The 16687-nt window shown below is 31.4% G+C and overlaps 2 protein-coding genes across 2 annotated transcripts; one reads left to right on the forward strand and one right to left on the reverse strand.

Annotated features, from left to right (window-relative positions):
- Nucleotides 1–921: 921 nt before the first annotated feature.
- Nucleotides 922–3079, forward strand: HELRODRAFT_167673 (hypothetical protein; the record flags this gene model as incomplete). The annotated part of the gene is made up of 5 exons (XM_009013420.1): nucleotides 922–1323; nucleotides 1623–1752; nucleotides 2370–2468; nucleotides 2529–2778; nucleotides 2962–3079. The coding sequence occupies 5 exons, from the start codon at nucleotides 922–924 to the stop codon at nucleotides 3077–3079; spliced, it is 999 nt and encodes a 332-aa protein (XP_009011668.1).
- A 2044-nt stretch (nucleotides 3080–5123) lies between these two features.
- Nucleotides 5124–6248, reverse strand: HELRODRAFT_167674 (hypothetical protein; the record flags this gene model as incomplete). Its single annotated transcript, XM_009013421.1, has 2 exons — nucleotides 5124–5605; nucleotides 6212–6248. The coding sequence occupies 2 exons, from the start codon at nucleotides 6246–6248 to the stop codon at nucleotides 5124–5126; spliced, it is 519 nt and encodes a 172-aa protein (XP_009011669.1).
- Nucleotides 6249–16687: the final 10439 nt, after the last annotated feature.

Below are 16687 nucleotides of genomic sequence, written 5' to 3' on the forward strand. Positions count from 1 at the left end.
TATATATATATATAATTTATATATATACATTATATATATATATATACAATATTATATATATATATATTGTATAGATTGTATAAGCATACTAGCATAGTGTACATTACCTATTGTATGCACAACGTACATATAGAAGAGACATCTTGTTATCAGTTATGTATGGAAGATACGACTTAACCGATCTATAAAACGTTCATCGGATTCCGCGCCATCCATCCAACTGACTTCTGTGTTTATTTTCGTTTTTCAGCTAAATTCCAAAACAATACAATACAATACAAAATTTGTTTCATTTAATTTACTTACTTTCATCCACATTTTCAAAAAATTTTTATTTTCATCCATTTTTGGAATAACTATCCGTACAATCAAAAATTAGGTTTGTAATTTGTTTGTACTTTTATTCAACCGTTTAAATGTTATTGCTATAAAATTAAGACAAGTTAGCACATTCAAAAGTTATAAACGCTTAATTCAGTATTTTATCTTCAAATTTTTGAGACAAATTATTTGAATGTTCACAGGTATTTTAAACGCATTTAAAATATTTTAGCATTAGAAAGCACTCAGAGTATATGTGTCTTTTATAAAATACACCCTCAACTGTGAACGTATTTGCAATATGTAGGGTGGTTTTCTTATTCTATCACATAAATGTAATCAAAAATGCAAAAAATACTTATGCAAGCACAACTTGGTGGTTGTTTATATTTATTTCAATTATTTATGATTCACTGTTTTAATGATTCCATCTCGTAAAAATTAAAAAATTGTGATTGTTTCGTAAAGTTTACTGCAAAAATTATGCTAGTTGTCTTTTAACTGTAATTTTTGCGGAAAGATAAAATATTAAAGCATGTTTTATTGGCAAGCATATATGAATATTTTATACTTTCAAATAACGTTCGTTAACAGTTGAGAATGGAGCCAGCACCTCAAAGAGGCATGAACGGAAGCGGAACATTTCAACGTAGGAGAACAAGGGGGATGAACAGTCGCGAGATCTTCTCGAACATCAGCTCTCCCATCATCAAAGCCAGGCTGCTGGCCGGTAGAAGGATTGCCATCAAGTACAGAAAGTCTCACATCAAAGCACTCCAAAAAAGAGAATTTGATAAATTACGCAATTTAGTTCCCTGGCTGAAGAAAAATAATCCTTGTGAAGAGTGCAGATGCCTCAACTTCCAGACAAACACTAGACATAACAACAACAACATTAACAACAACGAAATTAACGACAAGGACAACAATAACGACAGTTCTGAATGTAGTTGTTATAAAAAAAATTATGAATTTGGAAAAACGCAGAAAAAAATTACAAGGGTTGGTTGGCGTTAGTTCACATTTCAGTTTGTTTAATTTTTTAATTCGTCGATTGACAATTTAAATGATTAATACAAATTTTATTTTCTCACTCCCACAAAAATGTATTTGAAGAATAATTTAAAAGAAATAAATGTTGCAAATTGCTGAAGGTGGATGTGATTGAAGGCACGATTCGATACATTGATCAGTTGCATGAGGCTCTCGCTCAAAACATCATGTTCCATCAACAACAACAACAGCAACAACAACAACAGCAACAACAACAAAAACATTATCAACAACAACACCATCAACAGAAACAACAACAAAGTACTCAAGAGCATCAACATGAGTTTGAAGGAGCACAACTTGCAAATGCTTGCCATCACGGGGCACATCCTGACGAGAATGTTCAGCAAACATTTGCAACTTCCTCTCCACAAACAAGTTGGCTCCTGCATTTTCATCTATTTTGTGTTGTTGCTACGTGTTTAGAAGTTTACAACATAAATTCATAGACATTTTAATTAACAGAGCAAGAAATATTCAATTATTTATATAAATTAAGCTACTGTTTGGCCAGAAACACGCGCAAATATTAAAAAAATTTAGAAAGTTGTGGTGTTTGTAACCATTTTAAAAAATAATTTGTAAATTTAAAGATGAAAAATTATTTTTAACTAGCATGAATGCTAATTCAAAACATAATACAAAACATATAGACGAAAGAAGGAATGGAGCGGCATGTAATTGCATAAAACATTAACGAAGCTGAATATTGATTTTTCTTTGCAGTTTTTAAATCAGTTGACATGTTCTTGTTGAATGTAGCAAGGTAGATCTTAATGAGCCTCTCCAGTCGGCTCGCGCGTGTTCAACGCTCTTTTCTCTATAGATGATGCTCATTATCTTTTGGCTTACTTTATTGAATTTTTACCCGTTAATGATTCAACTTTTTATAAAATTTGCAATTTAATTTAGTGACAGATATGTTGTTGTTAATATAGTGGCAAGACATTTTTTGATGAGTTTAATAACGAAAATGTATTTTTTAAATATTACAGATCTTAAAATACAAATAAGTAGAAACGAAGCTGGTGAACTGGCAAAAATGCTATTCCTAACGACGCAAAGACACAACCATCTCGCAGAAAATTCGACAGGTGACACCATTAAATGCTCCACACAACAAAACCAAACATCCACTCTCGTCCACTTTCCAGAATTAGATGAGACGTTGAAAGAAAAATATTCATTGTCCTTGTCTCTTTCATCGTTCCCAGCACCATCGTTATTACATTCATCACCAACGTCGTTATTGCTACCTTTGCCATCATCGACGTCATCTCTGACGTCACTTCCTCTCTGTTTACATAACAATGACAATCCAGCGCTTTCAGATTCATCTTCATTTTCGTCACCATCGCCATTATTGCGTACATCACCAACATCATCATCGTGCTCATCACCATTGTTAGTGTCGTCATCAACATCATCTCAGTCAATGTCCCATTCTTCTTTCTCAACTTTTTTTTATCCATCATTTCAACAATCACCACCAATATTGTTGACGTCACCATCTTATTCTGCATCATTTTTTTCCTCCTCGGCATCATCATTAACATCACTATCATCGTCGTCGTCGTCGTCATCCAGTCTCTCATCGCCTCCACTAGTTTGCATAAACGACCGACAAGTACCCTCCTACATCATCCAATCCAACATACTCAGCGATCTGAAGAACAGTTACAATTTATGCGTGAAATTCAAATGAATGACTTTATAAAAATTATGTACAATAAACAATATTATCGTTTATCGATTTAAATAACATTTCTTTGTAAATAATATTCTATAAAAATTATGATTGTTTTAATTGACGGCACGAGCTCACAGGCAATTGAACTAATTGGACCTCCTCTCAATGTCAGCAGGAAGTGTAATATCCTCTGGACGTGTGCCTGAACATTTGTATGAACGAGAGCATAAACGTGAACGGAAACATAAATAAACGCGAACGTAAACATGAACATGGACGAACATGAATTATTATTCTGATTTGTACCATACATTTATGTGCGTAAATCGAAATGGCAACATGTTGAGATAATAAAAGTTTTGCTTCTGTATTTTAGCTGCTGATAAATAAAGTTATCATATCAAATTATGAAAATAAAACATATTTAAGCTATTTCTTCATCAACTTGGAAATATTTATGAAAAATAATTGAACACAGACTAGACAAAAGTTAAAAACTGGATGCTTCCTCTGGCGAATACTTGATTAAATTTTGAATTTTACATCGATCGGTACGTAGAGAAAGTTAAATTTTCTAAATGAAGATCATAAGAACGATACGCATCACAATTCCAACGAATTATGTTCATGGCAGATAATAACAAATTTGTGCTTTCTAAATGTTCAGTTAATTTTGAAAAAACAAATTTAAAAAAAACAAATTTTCATTAAACCAGTTAAAAGAATCAACAATCCACTTCTTAAAAATGCGAAATATTGACACGATTTTTAAAAATTTATTTGATAATTTTACAATTTTGCTCCTACTGTAAATATTTCACAATATTTACAGTAATTTTATTTTAATACATCCATACATTCTAAAACTGTTGTGCAGTTCATATTCGCAATGATTAAATTTCATTTGATCTAATTGAAAGGCTCAATTGAATTAAACCTCAACCGATGCCTGCTACTCGAGATGGTCTCATTTTAATTAAATTCTATCATCTTGAACCTCGTTTAACTTATTTTGTAGAAAATCATTCATTTTAATTTCATTCTGTTGAAAACGAGTTATCGTAAACGCAGAATGGAAGTTTGCCTATCAAAATATTTTTTTTTATTTGAATGCGATTTTGTAAGGAGTATTGTATATTTAAGATTTTTATTTTGTATAGGTATTGAATGATCATTTGGCCACCCCATCAAACATGTTGGTACCCTCTTACCCCCCTCCCCGCTGGGATCGACCAGTGCATGTAAACATTAACCGACTGCTTTGTTTCGATTTGAAAGAGATAGAGAGTGTTTTTGGTCTGGACATGAACGGACACACTCTTCTCTAACGCGTATTTATTTGATTGAATTTATGTGGCTGAATTGATAAGATACAGAGATAAGCATGGTGCTCAAATGGATATCGGCTTAGTATCGGCTGTAAAAATTTTGTATGAGATTCGTTAGACATTTCATCCTATCATCAATTTCAACATTTTCAGTTAGATTAGTCAGCCACTCATTATTACTAAAATGTTTTTAAAATGTTTTTATTACATTTTTGTTTAAAGTGTTGCAGACAGATATTGTACACTCCCTTAAGTGTAGTTAAATGTTCAAATGTTTTCAGAAATGAAAAAACAAATGAATAAATAATGTTACTTGCAATCACTTTTCATGTGAATGTTGCTTCATTTGATAAAAAATAAATGGAGCGCCAGTCAGAATTAATGAAATTGAAATTGACTTAACATCGAAGTTAGAGATTCTAGCAAATTGAACTTTCTACATTTTTAACTTTAAACTTTTTAATTTTTTTCTGGATTTTAAATAGAACAAATCATTAACAACGGTCTCGTTCAGGTATGCTTTCCTTCTGCTCATTCACTATTATTTAACTTTTATTATCAACGTTTGAATGCATTTAAAAAAAACTAGTTTTTATAGTTCTTTTCATCAAAACCATTTTAAAAATTACTTATTAAAAAACATTCAAAATCAACATTAAAAAATTACTATTGGCGTTTTTACATTTCAAAATGGCGTAGAGTTGTTTATATGGAAAAAATTAAACAATTTTTCAGCCCATTCTCAGCATACTAACAGCTCTCTTGTTGTCGTGGGCTAATTTATAATTTTCTTTCTCGGCGTCGTCGACGAAATAGTTTGGACTATCGTAGAAAAATTTTCTTGAAGGACTGTTGGCTTCTTCGTCGTATTGCTCATCAAGTTGGTTGTTGTTGGCGCTTGAAGATCTGCCCATGCGCAGCAAGGAGACCACCCGTTTGCCCATTCTCAGCATATTGACGGCCTTCTTGTCGTTCAGACCGCTACGACCCATCCTCAAGTAGCTCACTGCCCTCTTCATGCCGGCATCGTCATCCGTGTAATAAGGAAGTGACCTGCCCATCCTCAACATTCCGATGGCTCTCTTGTTCGAATCTTCTTGTTGGGGCTCTTCAAGGATCCTCAGAAGATTGGCATCGTGGCCTTGCTCGCCTAATTCTGGACTGACTGATTTGGAGTGGTCGCTGCAGTGGACTATGCCAGACATCACTGAAACTGCAGGGTCGTTTGTGCGTCATTTTAACGCCAAGTTATAAAAACGTACAACATCACACTTTCAATGAAAATTTTAATGAGATGAATTTTCATGACATAATAAACTTTATGCGTCAAACAAAATTACAATAAAATTACAATTACAATTGTAACTAATTACAATAATATACTCTTGAAAAATATTATATAATAATAATATCATAATATCTTGTGAGTATTTTGCATTCATTTCTTCATTGTCTCCACAAAATTGAAACATCTAGCCGGTTGATATACTCTTTTTTGATATAATAGGAAAAGTAGTTAAAGTTTAGAGTGTTGCAATTGTTTTTAAATTGGAAGTTGTTTTAAGGTTGCACATGCACTTTCGAATTAAACAAAACAACTTTGCTTCAAATTTATATCATTTAAATAAATACTAATAGTCGAAACATGCGTGTAATAAAATTAAATCACAAAATGACTAAAGAATTATTTATGGTTACAAAATACGGTACACTGAATTTTGAAACTTTTTTAACAAACTGTTTTTAATACTATTTAATTTATTCAGTATCTGAAAATGTCAATAAAATATTTTGAACAATGAATTGAAATTAAACTAACGGGTTGCCATCAAGAAGAACATTGCCATCTTTTCCATGTTTTTTCGACCAAGTTGGTCCGAATGACGAATACAATCTTTCTTAATTTAGAATTGAAATTATTAAAATAAATGCATCAGATGTTTTAGACAAAAAGTAAAAAATATATTTTCTGTTTTCTTGAGGTATTGTTCCTAAATGTTGATCACAAGCCACTTATATAGTTAATGTGTCAATTCTTGCTCAACGATGATTGGTCGGTTTACCGCTAATTTATATTCATGCATCAATATATGATAATGAATATATGCACGTACACGTATAAGTATACATGTATACATGTGCATTTGAGTTTATTTGCATAATCATGATTGGTCACTTCAGTGCACTTTATACATAAATATAAAAATATGCAAACATACTGGACATACATGAACACATTCAAACGTTTACGCACACACAAACACACACACACACAAACACACACATTTAAAAAAACGAGAAAGAGAGAGAAAGATAAAGATAGATAGATAAGCAAAAATATACTTACATATGACGCTGGTTGATGATTGTTTGCAATTTATTGATAAACATAAAAATAAGCACATAAACTGGAGTGGAGAAATAAACAAATAAACAATAAAATTTGCACATCCAACGACCCACACACACACACATACACACACACACGCACATGCACATAGGAAGTAAGGAAGCGGGCTTGGACTGGGCCACCGGGACAGCGAGAAATTCCCGGTTGGCCACGGCTGCCAACTGCCAAAAGAAAGTTATTACATTTTTAGTTTTAACCGAAATTATTTTTATTATGTAATACATTCAAATAATAATTTGCATTGAATATAACCGAGCTGAAACAGCAAAATCATTACATAAGAAATCTAACTATATTTAATTCAATTTTTTAGCAATTACAAGTTTCTCAAAATTTGTAAACAGTGAACCAAAGGGAACTAATCTCGACAATGAAGTGCAGACTGTTTCAAAGGAGAGAAGAATTATTATAACCAACAAACCGCTTGACAGCGCGAAAGATAAATTCGAGTCAATGTTCACAACGTTGTTGTGGATCAAGTAATTAATGGTTTAAAACAGAGATTCTCTGAGCATGGTAGACTCTGCGCTGATTTATCTTGTTCAGATTCAAAAAATTTTGCAGAAATTTTGAAAAAAATGCCTAAGCAAATTATTCACACCTTCAAGAGTTGTTTAAAAATTTTCCCATTACCTTGCAAAACCTAATATATCTGTTTGAAGATGATCCTTTGTTACAGTATCATCAATTTTTTGAGCAACCCACATGAATAAAAATTGAATTAAATTGAAAATAGGTAAAAATATAAAATTATTGAAAAAATCAATTAAAAAACTTATGATGATGTGAACTGCCATGACCAGATTTCCCGAGCTGGTTTGTACACCAGGAAGTAAGAAGGGAAAAAATGGAAAGAGATGTAAAAATATGTAGGTTATAAAGCTGGCGTCCACAGATTAATTTCTCTACTCTTCAATAATTTGATTTTTTAGTTTTGATTACAAATAAGCTGTATCATCCATCTTTCAATTAATTTTTCCGTATTTTCGAATTAAAATGGAAATATTTTGAATCCAAAAAATCTAATTCATACACACGCGTACTTTAGAAAAGCATTAATAATGATTAACGCCTGAATGACACAATGGGGTAACATTTTAAGGAATCTATTTGGAATTTGTTTAAAAAATTTTTGTTTTGCATGTTTTGAAATCTAATATTTAATAATATGTTAACTAAATAACTTTTAAACAAATCAGTTTTAGTTAAGAGTGAATAACGTGGTGAACATTCACGAGAAAAAATTTTTTTTTATAAACGTCATTCTTGTTTTTTGAAAGCACTGTATAAATATGGGATATTAAGCATAATTTGTTATGAATATCATAATTTTCAATATCTAAATTTTATTTGTAAAAACAAAATTTATTCAGAATCTCTAGAAGACCTGTTCATTGGATGTCGTGCGTGATTAAAATCAGCACAAATGAATCGATCAATGCAAACTTTGACAGGGTCAAACAATAATGGCGTGGAATCAAACTTTTACAGAAAAAGATGAAGCATGTGAATCAATATAGCAACAATTGGAGAAATTATGATGAACATTTCAATATATTTGCTATTCAACGTCAGACTTGTTGGCTAATGGCTGATTGTAGCGCACATTTTCAACAGGTCCACAGTTGATTTGTTGGTAAAAGCACATTTTCCAAAACTGACAAAATTTTCTTATTTAAATGTGTGTTTGTGCGCACGCGTGTGTGTCCGAGGTGTATCACCTTTGATTTCAATTAATTTCAAACTGATAAAAAACATCAAATACAGATAGATTGATCAAAATATATGGGAAATAATAATAAAATGTCTTTGAGCGTCCATACTGGAAAATGTTTAACCTCTTCTAGGCCTAGAAAGTTTTTTTGGTAAAATGTTATCTTAAACAAGTTTATCAAAAATATAAAAATAAGCCACATTCAAAAAATTAGTTCATACAAAATTAAAATAATAAAATTAACAAAAATTTTTGTTGTATGTTAAGGATACAACGGAGGAAAAATAAGACATCATCTATTGCGGACATAACAGGTCAATTTTGACAGGCAACGTTTGAAAACATTTTACTTTTTTAAAATTTATTTGTGAATTTTCAATTAAATAAAATAAATGATGCATAGTTTATCCAATCAATTAATTCATTCGCCAAATAAATGTTCACGGACCGCATAATCTCTCGATCATATGCATGGCATTAAAATTGCACCAAGGTTTGAATCAAGCTTCAAACTCCTCCAGTGCAAACAATTTCTTTGAAGGAGTTCAACATTTTTTGTATTTCTTTCTCATCATTGATGATCTGCATTTTTTTAAAACAACCATACCCTTTCACCTCCTTAAAAATTTGATGTAATTTGTGAACCAAATTTATAAAAACATACACGATCACCAAAATATTCTTCAATACCTAACATAAAACAAATGCAAAATTTTGATCAATTTTTACGATTCATAATTTAAAAATGTTTGTATTTTTTAATCACCGGCACATGAGCAGAAAAACTTGTTAATCTGAAAAGATGGTAAAACTGATGCAATCTGGGATGAGAGAGAGAAGATAGAGAAGAGGAAGAAGAAACAAGTCGATGCAGCATTTATATTCAAATGATGCTGAACGATGTAACAATAAAATGGAGAAGCATGCTCCGAAATAAATTTATTTGTCGATTTAACAGCCATAAATTGCCAGGGAACATGCATCAAGTCAACAGAACAGACACATGCATACTGAATTTTGACATACCAATGTGCAATGCAAAAATCATATCCTCTATGCGTTTATGTGTCGCGTGTGTGTGTGTATGTGTGTGTTTGTGTGTGTATATGTGTGTGTGTATGTGTGTAGTGTGTGTGTGTGTGTTTGTGTGTGGACGGATGTGTCTAGGTGAAAAACAGTAAATTTGTAAAACAGTGTATTAAATAGATAAGAGAACTGAATACACCAACATTTCCGGGCAAGACCTGTTGAAAACACTCAACCTCAACGGCAATTAGCTAATTTTTGGAGAGCAGCAGTTCATCAATGTTGTCGTGGCAGGAGCATTCATCAGCATGTTTGCAGATGAATCACTGCTTTTTCTTCTTACAAACGGTGACAATTAACATTGCATTAATTGATCAATTAATTAATTAATTAATTTTGGTGTTTGGACGTTGTCGGTATATACTTATAATGAATAAAACAACACCGTTATATATATATTTATAAAAGAGCCTGTACAAATTTATTGGCGATGAATTGAAATAACTTCTATTTTTAAAGTGTTTTTAACCACTTGCTTATTCTTCTAAATAAAATGTTCTGTTATTTCTTAATTAATATGTTAATTAGCTGAAATTACACGCAGGCAAGTCGCTCCGTTTCTACCACTAAGAGGTGGTGAAAGGCCATGAGTTAATTCCTGTCTTGGCACGAGACCACACCTTTCTAAGTACAACATAATCGTTCCAACGTTATTGTCTTCATCACTATCACCATCGTCGTCGTTGTTGTTGTTGATGTTGTTGGGGTTGTTGTTGCCACCATCAATATTATAGTCGTCTTTGTAACCATCATCATTAGCATTGTCATTAAGGCCATTTTATTCACACAAACATTGCACCGAAATTTTGCCTTTTAAACAAGAAAATTTTTTGAAGAAAGTTTTCGAACAGGAATTTGTATCGTTGGCTCAAACGTTATCTCATCTTTATCGATAGTTTCTAACCGAGTTTCTAATGTTTTCATTCTGGATGGATGTTTTCATCCTCGAAGAGTCCGCTTGCGTTTATATTCGGCGGCATCCTACCATCCAACATATTTTGATTCATATTTAAGTCGTCGTCTGGAGCAGTTTTGTTCGCATGAAAGTTTATTTTAAATTCCATATGACACCTCATGTGAATAAGTAGTGGTTAGGTTGATTATCTTGCTTTATCATTTTTTGCAAAAAAAATTTATGTTATGCTATAAAAATCTTATTCTCTTTATAAAAATTCGGACCAAAAAATCTGGCAGACTCGCTGGTTGTTTTTTTAGCACACGTTACTTAACATATGGCTCAGTTCAGTTTTACAGATTAGCAGAGCTTTCTAGTTAGACTTTGTCAATTAATTTTAGAAAGTATTAAACATATTAACTCGAGAGTTTGTTTATTTATATACACACATTTTATATATAAAAAAAGAGAAAAAAGTGAGATGAGAGCACAAACAAAGAAAGAGAAAGAGAGGGCGAGAAAAAGAGAGAGAGATTATCCTGAAAGTTCAGTGGTTGGAAATGACATCAATGCAAACTGGCAGGGTTTAATATTTGACATTAGGAGCATTTTATTACATGGCATTGATATGCAGAACACTGGAGCGTTAATACCCCCATCGCACATCATGAACAGGTGCATTCTTTTGGGGCAGCACCTACTATAACGTGTGCTTCTCAATTCACGACCCCCGTGATTTGAACAAAAAGTTGTTTTTGCAGAAAATCTAAATAAACATAGTTTAAATTATTGTTGAGCATTTTTTTATAGTTAATGTTAGTTCCTATTTTTTATTGTTATTGCAGAGAATAAAATTATTTGATTGAAACTACATGGAGGATAATTTTCAAAAAAATCTTAAAATAGAACGGAACTGTGTGATGACATCCATCGCAATGAAGCCATTCTTCTTCTTAATAACAAGGAAAGCAAACAATAAACATTAGTTGATTGCTTGTGGCCAGTGCTAATTATATGGAGAGTTTAGGAGTAGGCAAATATTAACCTAACAATCGACTTCCTCTCTTTATTGAAGTGACCAGGGCAAACACTCACACAAATTAATACATAAATCCCACCCACATAAAACATACTTCAACGTACTAGCTCCATATTATTTTTTTTTAAATTAATAACTTAAAAGTTATTAAAATTAAAAGTAAACAACCTTTAGATACCATTAACACTAATTCAATAGGAACAACACAAAACTCCCTAAAAGTTTTGTTAACAAGTGAAAAAAAGTTACTGTTGATCATTTCGAAACCGAATTTTTTGTCATTATCGTGTGAAGCAGGCAGATGGATTAGACAAGAAATGATCTCAGGGAAAGAAGTGATGTATTAGTGAGCAACTTAATCTAATTTCACAAGCCGCAACAAGTCCTACTGCAACTGCCTCACGCGAGTGCATTCATATGTGTGTGTTTGTATCGCTCTCAGTAGTTTTCAATCAAAGGCCACATGTATGAATATATTAAAAAAGAATGATGTTTTCGTGTATGTTTGAGTATGTTTGTGTATGCTTGAGTATGTTTGTGTATGCTTGTGTATGTTTGTGTATACTTGTGTATGTTTGTGTATACTTGTGTATGTTTGTGTGTGTTTGTTTGATGAAAACGCTTACGGTGTTTTGGGTGATCTTTTACTTGGCGAGAGATTAGCGTTAACATTATGGTGCACCAAATATTCATATATCATTGTTTTGTAACAAACCCCAACAAATATTGTGAATAAATTTTAGCAGCACATGTCTGAAAAATATTTTCTTGTCATAGCATTAGCATGTACAAATCCCAGGAACAAATATCTACACGAAGAACACATGCACCAATCATATCCAGAGTTGTACAAATCATGCACATGTGCACAAACACGCACGCATATGTTGTGCCACCAAAATGCAGAACCGCGTTCGAACACACCTAATTGGCCAACTATACACAACCGTATGTTGTACTAACATGGTACATATAGATGTATACAACTTCCCAAAAACACACACAACACACACATGTAAACAAACACACACACGAACACACACACGCACGTACCAAACAAATACAGAGAAATGCACAGAGAGATGGAAGTAAATGTAAGACGACAAGCACTTTACACGCCAGTCACATATGTTTAATTCACTCTTCTGAGTAGCAATAATATTCCTTCCTGTGATATAACAATTTACTGCTTATTTTAGGATAGCTGGTGTTCCATTGCCCAAACCGTTGCGACCTTTTTCCAAATTTCCCCTTTGATTATTATGAAAGTTTGTAACAATTGTTCATGTTTAATTTAAAATTTAAAAAAAAGTTCGTTAAGTTTCATTATCCAGTTCTGTATTTTTTGAACAGTGAGAGTTGTTTAAGGTTCGATTTTAACATACTAAGCATTCTTATTTGTATATATTTGCGTGCTTTTAAGGAAAAATAAATTATAGATGGCTATGTTTATTTCTAATTTAAATAATTTAAATATGAATTTCAGTTATCTAAAAGTTATTTGCAAAGCATGCAAATGATCGATCAAACATATGCTCATAAAATTGTTTTTGCAGGTTTTTGCAACATGTACATACAGTTGAGTGTTGTTTTCAAATATTGAAAAAAGTGTTTCCTTTCAAATAATTTACCGGGTCCACGTTGTACAAATGTCCATACAAATGTTCCTGGCGGACCTAAACAATGTTGATGAGACGAGGGCACTTAAATTTTAGAACTTAAATTAACTAAATGTTTGCTCTAATGTGGCCAAAATTAGGCTGGCGACTTTTTTGCTACTTAAAGACGGTGTTTTTAAACTAAAAACTGAACTTTACTGACTTTTAATAAAAATCCTGCTACTCGCAAGATCCGCCATTGTCCAGTCAACAGTTTACACCGTTCAAAATGAAAATACCACGATATATCATTTAATAAACTTCGCGAAATATGACAACATGCTGACAAGAAATAAAAAAACAAAGTTGAAAAGTTAAAAACCCAGAAAAGATAGATTTTTTCCTATTTGCTAAACATTTGCAGAGTTATATTATTTTGTGGCAGTGAGACATTTAGCATATAATTTATGCACAAACAAATCGTGCCTAATGCGAATCGTTAGACCATCTGACGACAAACATTTTGTTTCGTGAAAAGCTTTTTTTACAACAGACTGCATTCGTTCCATGAAAATGAAGTCATACAAATGAAATTTCTTGACTAATTGAATGAATGGTATGTGTTTACATACGGCAAAACAATAAAATGCAAAGTGTCAATGCGTTTTTTATTCATATTAAAATATTTAATTTTTTATTTTTGTCGTAACTGGAAAATAAATAAAAACCTTTCAAAGGTTTATCATAGAAGAATCCAATAGCAATCTGTTAAATAGTATGAACTAGTTACAAAACGGCTATTTCGCACGTCTTCAATGGTTGTTAACAGTCAATCGATCCAGGCAGATATGTACGTACATCTGCATTCTCGTGTCCGTTCACTTTCCTTTCTTCTTCTTGGTCGGTCATCTTTCAATATAATTCAATGTAATGTAGTATAATTTTTAAAAAAGATTGCTCTTTAGAAGCCCTGAGGGATTGATTAAAGAAATATATACAGTATGTAGATTAGCATAAAATTGAATCTCAAACTGGAGAACTTGTATATAAAAACCATACAATAGATGGGGCTAGTAAATGATTGATTAAAAGTTAACGCAAAATCATTTTTACTGTAGTGATCCGTTAACATGAATTTCATTTTTCCTATTTTCGATTGAATCATTTTGAATTTACATGTATGAATTATTGTAATTATTATTATTATTATTGCTAGTGTAATTGGCGTAGTTTCAAGTATTAATAGCTGACTTTTTATCAGATCATTCCATCGGGGAAAACTGTAAGTGAGACCGGACTGATGAGGATGAACGAAGATGACAATGACATCAACTCATACACCATCGTTATTCGATGAAGGTGAGAGGGCTGATTGAGTAAAGTGTTTAGCGCTGTAGAAAAAGTATCATGATTGGTTGGTTGATCTCAAGCTGTTCTGAATTTCCCAGCAAAATAATAAAAAATAATAATAGTTCATAGCATTCATTTTAAGTCAAAATGGCATTCTCAGATATACACATTTATTTAAAATTTTGTTTGAAACATTCAATGAATTATATTCTAGATTTTGTTTTCCAAAAGAATAAATAATCATGTTTTTTTAGATTTTCGTTTCATAAATTTTCGAGAATATTAAACCATAACGATTATTGATGAGAGAAATGCATGACAGACTTAATTGGTTGGCGAGGCGGATAGTGAATACGTTAGGATGTCTGAATGACTGAATGTTTGAATGACTGAGAAACACGTTGAAAAATGCAAGTGTGTTTTAACAAAAGTGCTCATCAACAGGCGTTCATTTAATGCTTCTCTTATTTTTAGTTTGCATTTCACGTCCATTTTCGCCACGGGGATTTTTTTATAAAATTTAAAAAACAGATATGTAAATTCCAAAAATATCAAAAACTTATTCAAACTTTTGATTTATTAGCATATTATATTATAAATTTTAATTTAAAAAAAGTAATTAAATGATAAATATTATATTAACAGCAGAAAACTTTAAATATTTTTTTTATAATTTTATAAAAATGTAAACTGAAAAAAAATGCTTCAGTTATCAAATTTTTTTATGTAACTCAAAAACATGTGCACATCTAAGAAGGATTTACTCTCTTTCTACCTTTTTAGCTTGTTGCTTGTCTGTCGAAACAAGCACTCAACTAATACATGGGTGTTGACACGATTATGTTCACAAATAAAAAATATAAATGCACAGGCTAATCATTTCATTTTGTTTTAATTAAAAAAATTTTGTTAACTACATAAAACACTTTATCTGGTGCGTTAAAGCTTTTCCATTCATATAAAAATAATTTAGATTTTCTAATCAAATAAAATTCGTTGTAACCCGTTTTATAAAATATATAGTCAATTTTTTGGTCGTTCAGCAAAATGGTTAGACTTCTTCATACTTGCACTCAATGGCGGATCTAGACAAATTTGACGGAGTACCAAGATTTTGAAAAATATTTGACGACCGGGGTGAAAATTTTCAAAAAAGTTGACTTTGGGTGGGGAATTTTCAAAAAAAAAAGTCGATGAAAGTACTGGGAGGGAGTGAGAATTTTTAATAAAAATGGCTTGATGGCCAGGGGGATTTAAAATTATTTAAATTTTACAACTAAAAATCGGATGACAGGGGTTAATTTACACTAAACTTGGTGACCGGGGGAAAATTTTCGCGCAAATTTTGTTTTTAAAATGTTTCTATGCTCACCGGGGTCAACATCTTGACGAGGTGATTAACTGATGGGCTTATAATGTGCAATTTTCCCTTCAATGGAAGACTGAGGAGACTAAAACAATCAACACTCAAGAAATCGAAGAAATAAGGCAGTTTAAACATGTAGGTAAACTACCTGAAAATCTTATAAATCAATTTAGTATATACAATATTTTAAAACATAAACACAAATTTAAAGTTAAATAAAAATCAGAATTTAGCCAAAGAATTGTGAGAGCCTGGAACTTTTTACCCCGTGGTTATTTAAATTGCTGAAACTGAATCATCAAATTTTCTAATTCAATTTTTGTGATCATTACTTACTGAATGATTATTTACAACAATTATAAATTTACAACTTTGTTACAATTGGTAAATATTAATATATATCGTTCAAATAAAGAATTTGATGCCAAGTTTGTCATGCAGACTGCAGTGCTTTTAAAAATTACTGACCTTGAATTAAGACTCACAAAATATAATACACATGATACTACCAGATGATACAATATTCAGGGTGTTCTAAGTAGATGATGAATGACGATCTACTTCCTTCGAATAATCCGGAACTAAAGATCAAATCAAAAGAAATGATAATTTTTTGGTTACTATAATTAATACTCGAAAAAAAAACATTTAATATTTTAGAAAAATTTATACAAACATCAGAAATAAACAATATATATTCTAATATATATATTAAATGGAAGTAATAATGGAACCTCTGGTTTATTTATATATATATACATATATATATATTGGTTTATATATATATATATATATATATATATATATATATATATATATATATATATATATATATAT

Source organism: Helobdella robusta (assembly GCF_000326865.2).
Source record: "Helobdella robusta unplaced genomic scaffold HELROscaffold_12, whole genome shotgun sequence".
Taxonomy (NCBI): domain Eukaryota; kingdom Metazoa; phylum Annelida; class Clitellata; order Rhynchobdellida; family Glossiphoniidae; genus Helobdella; species Helobdella robusta.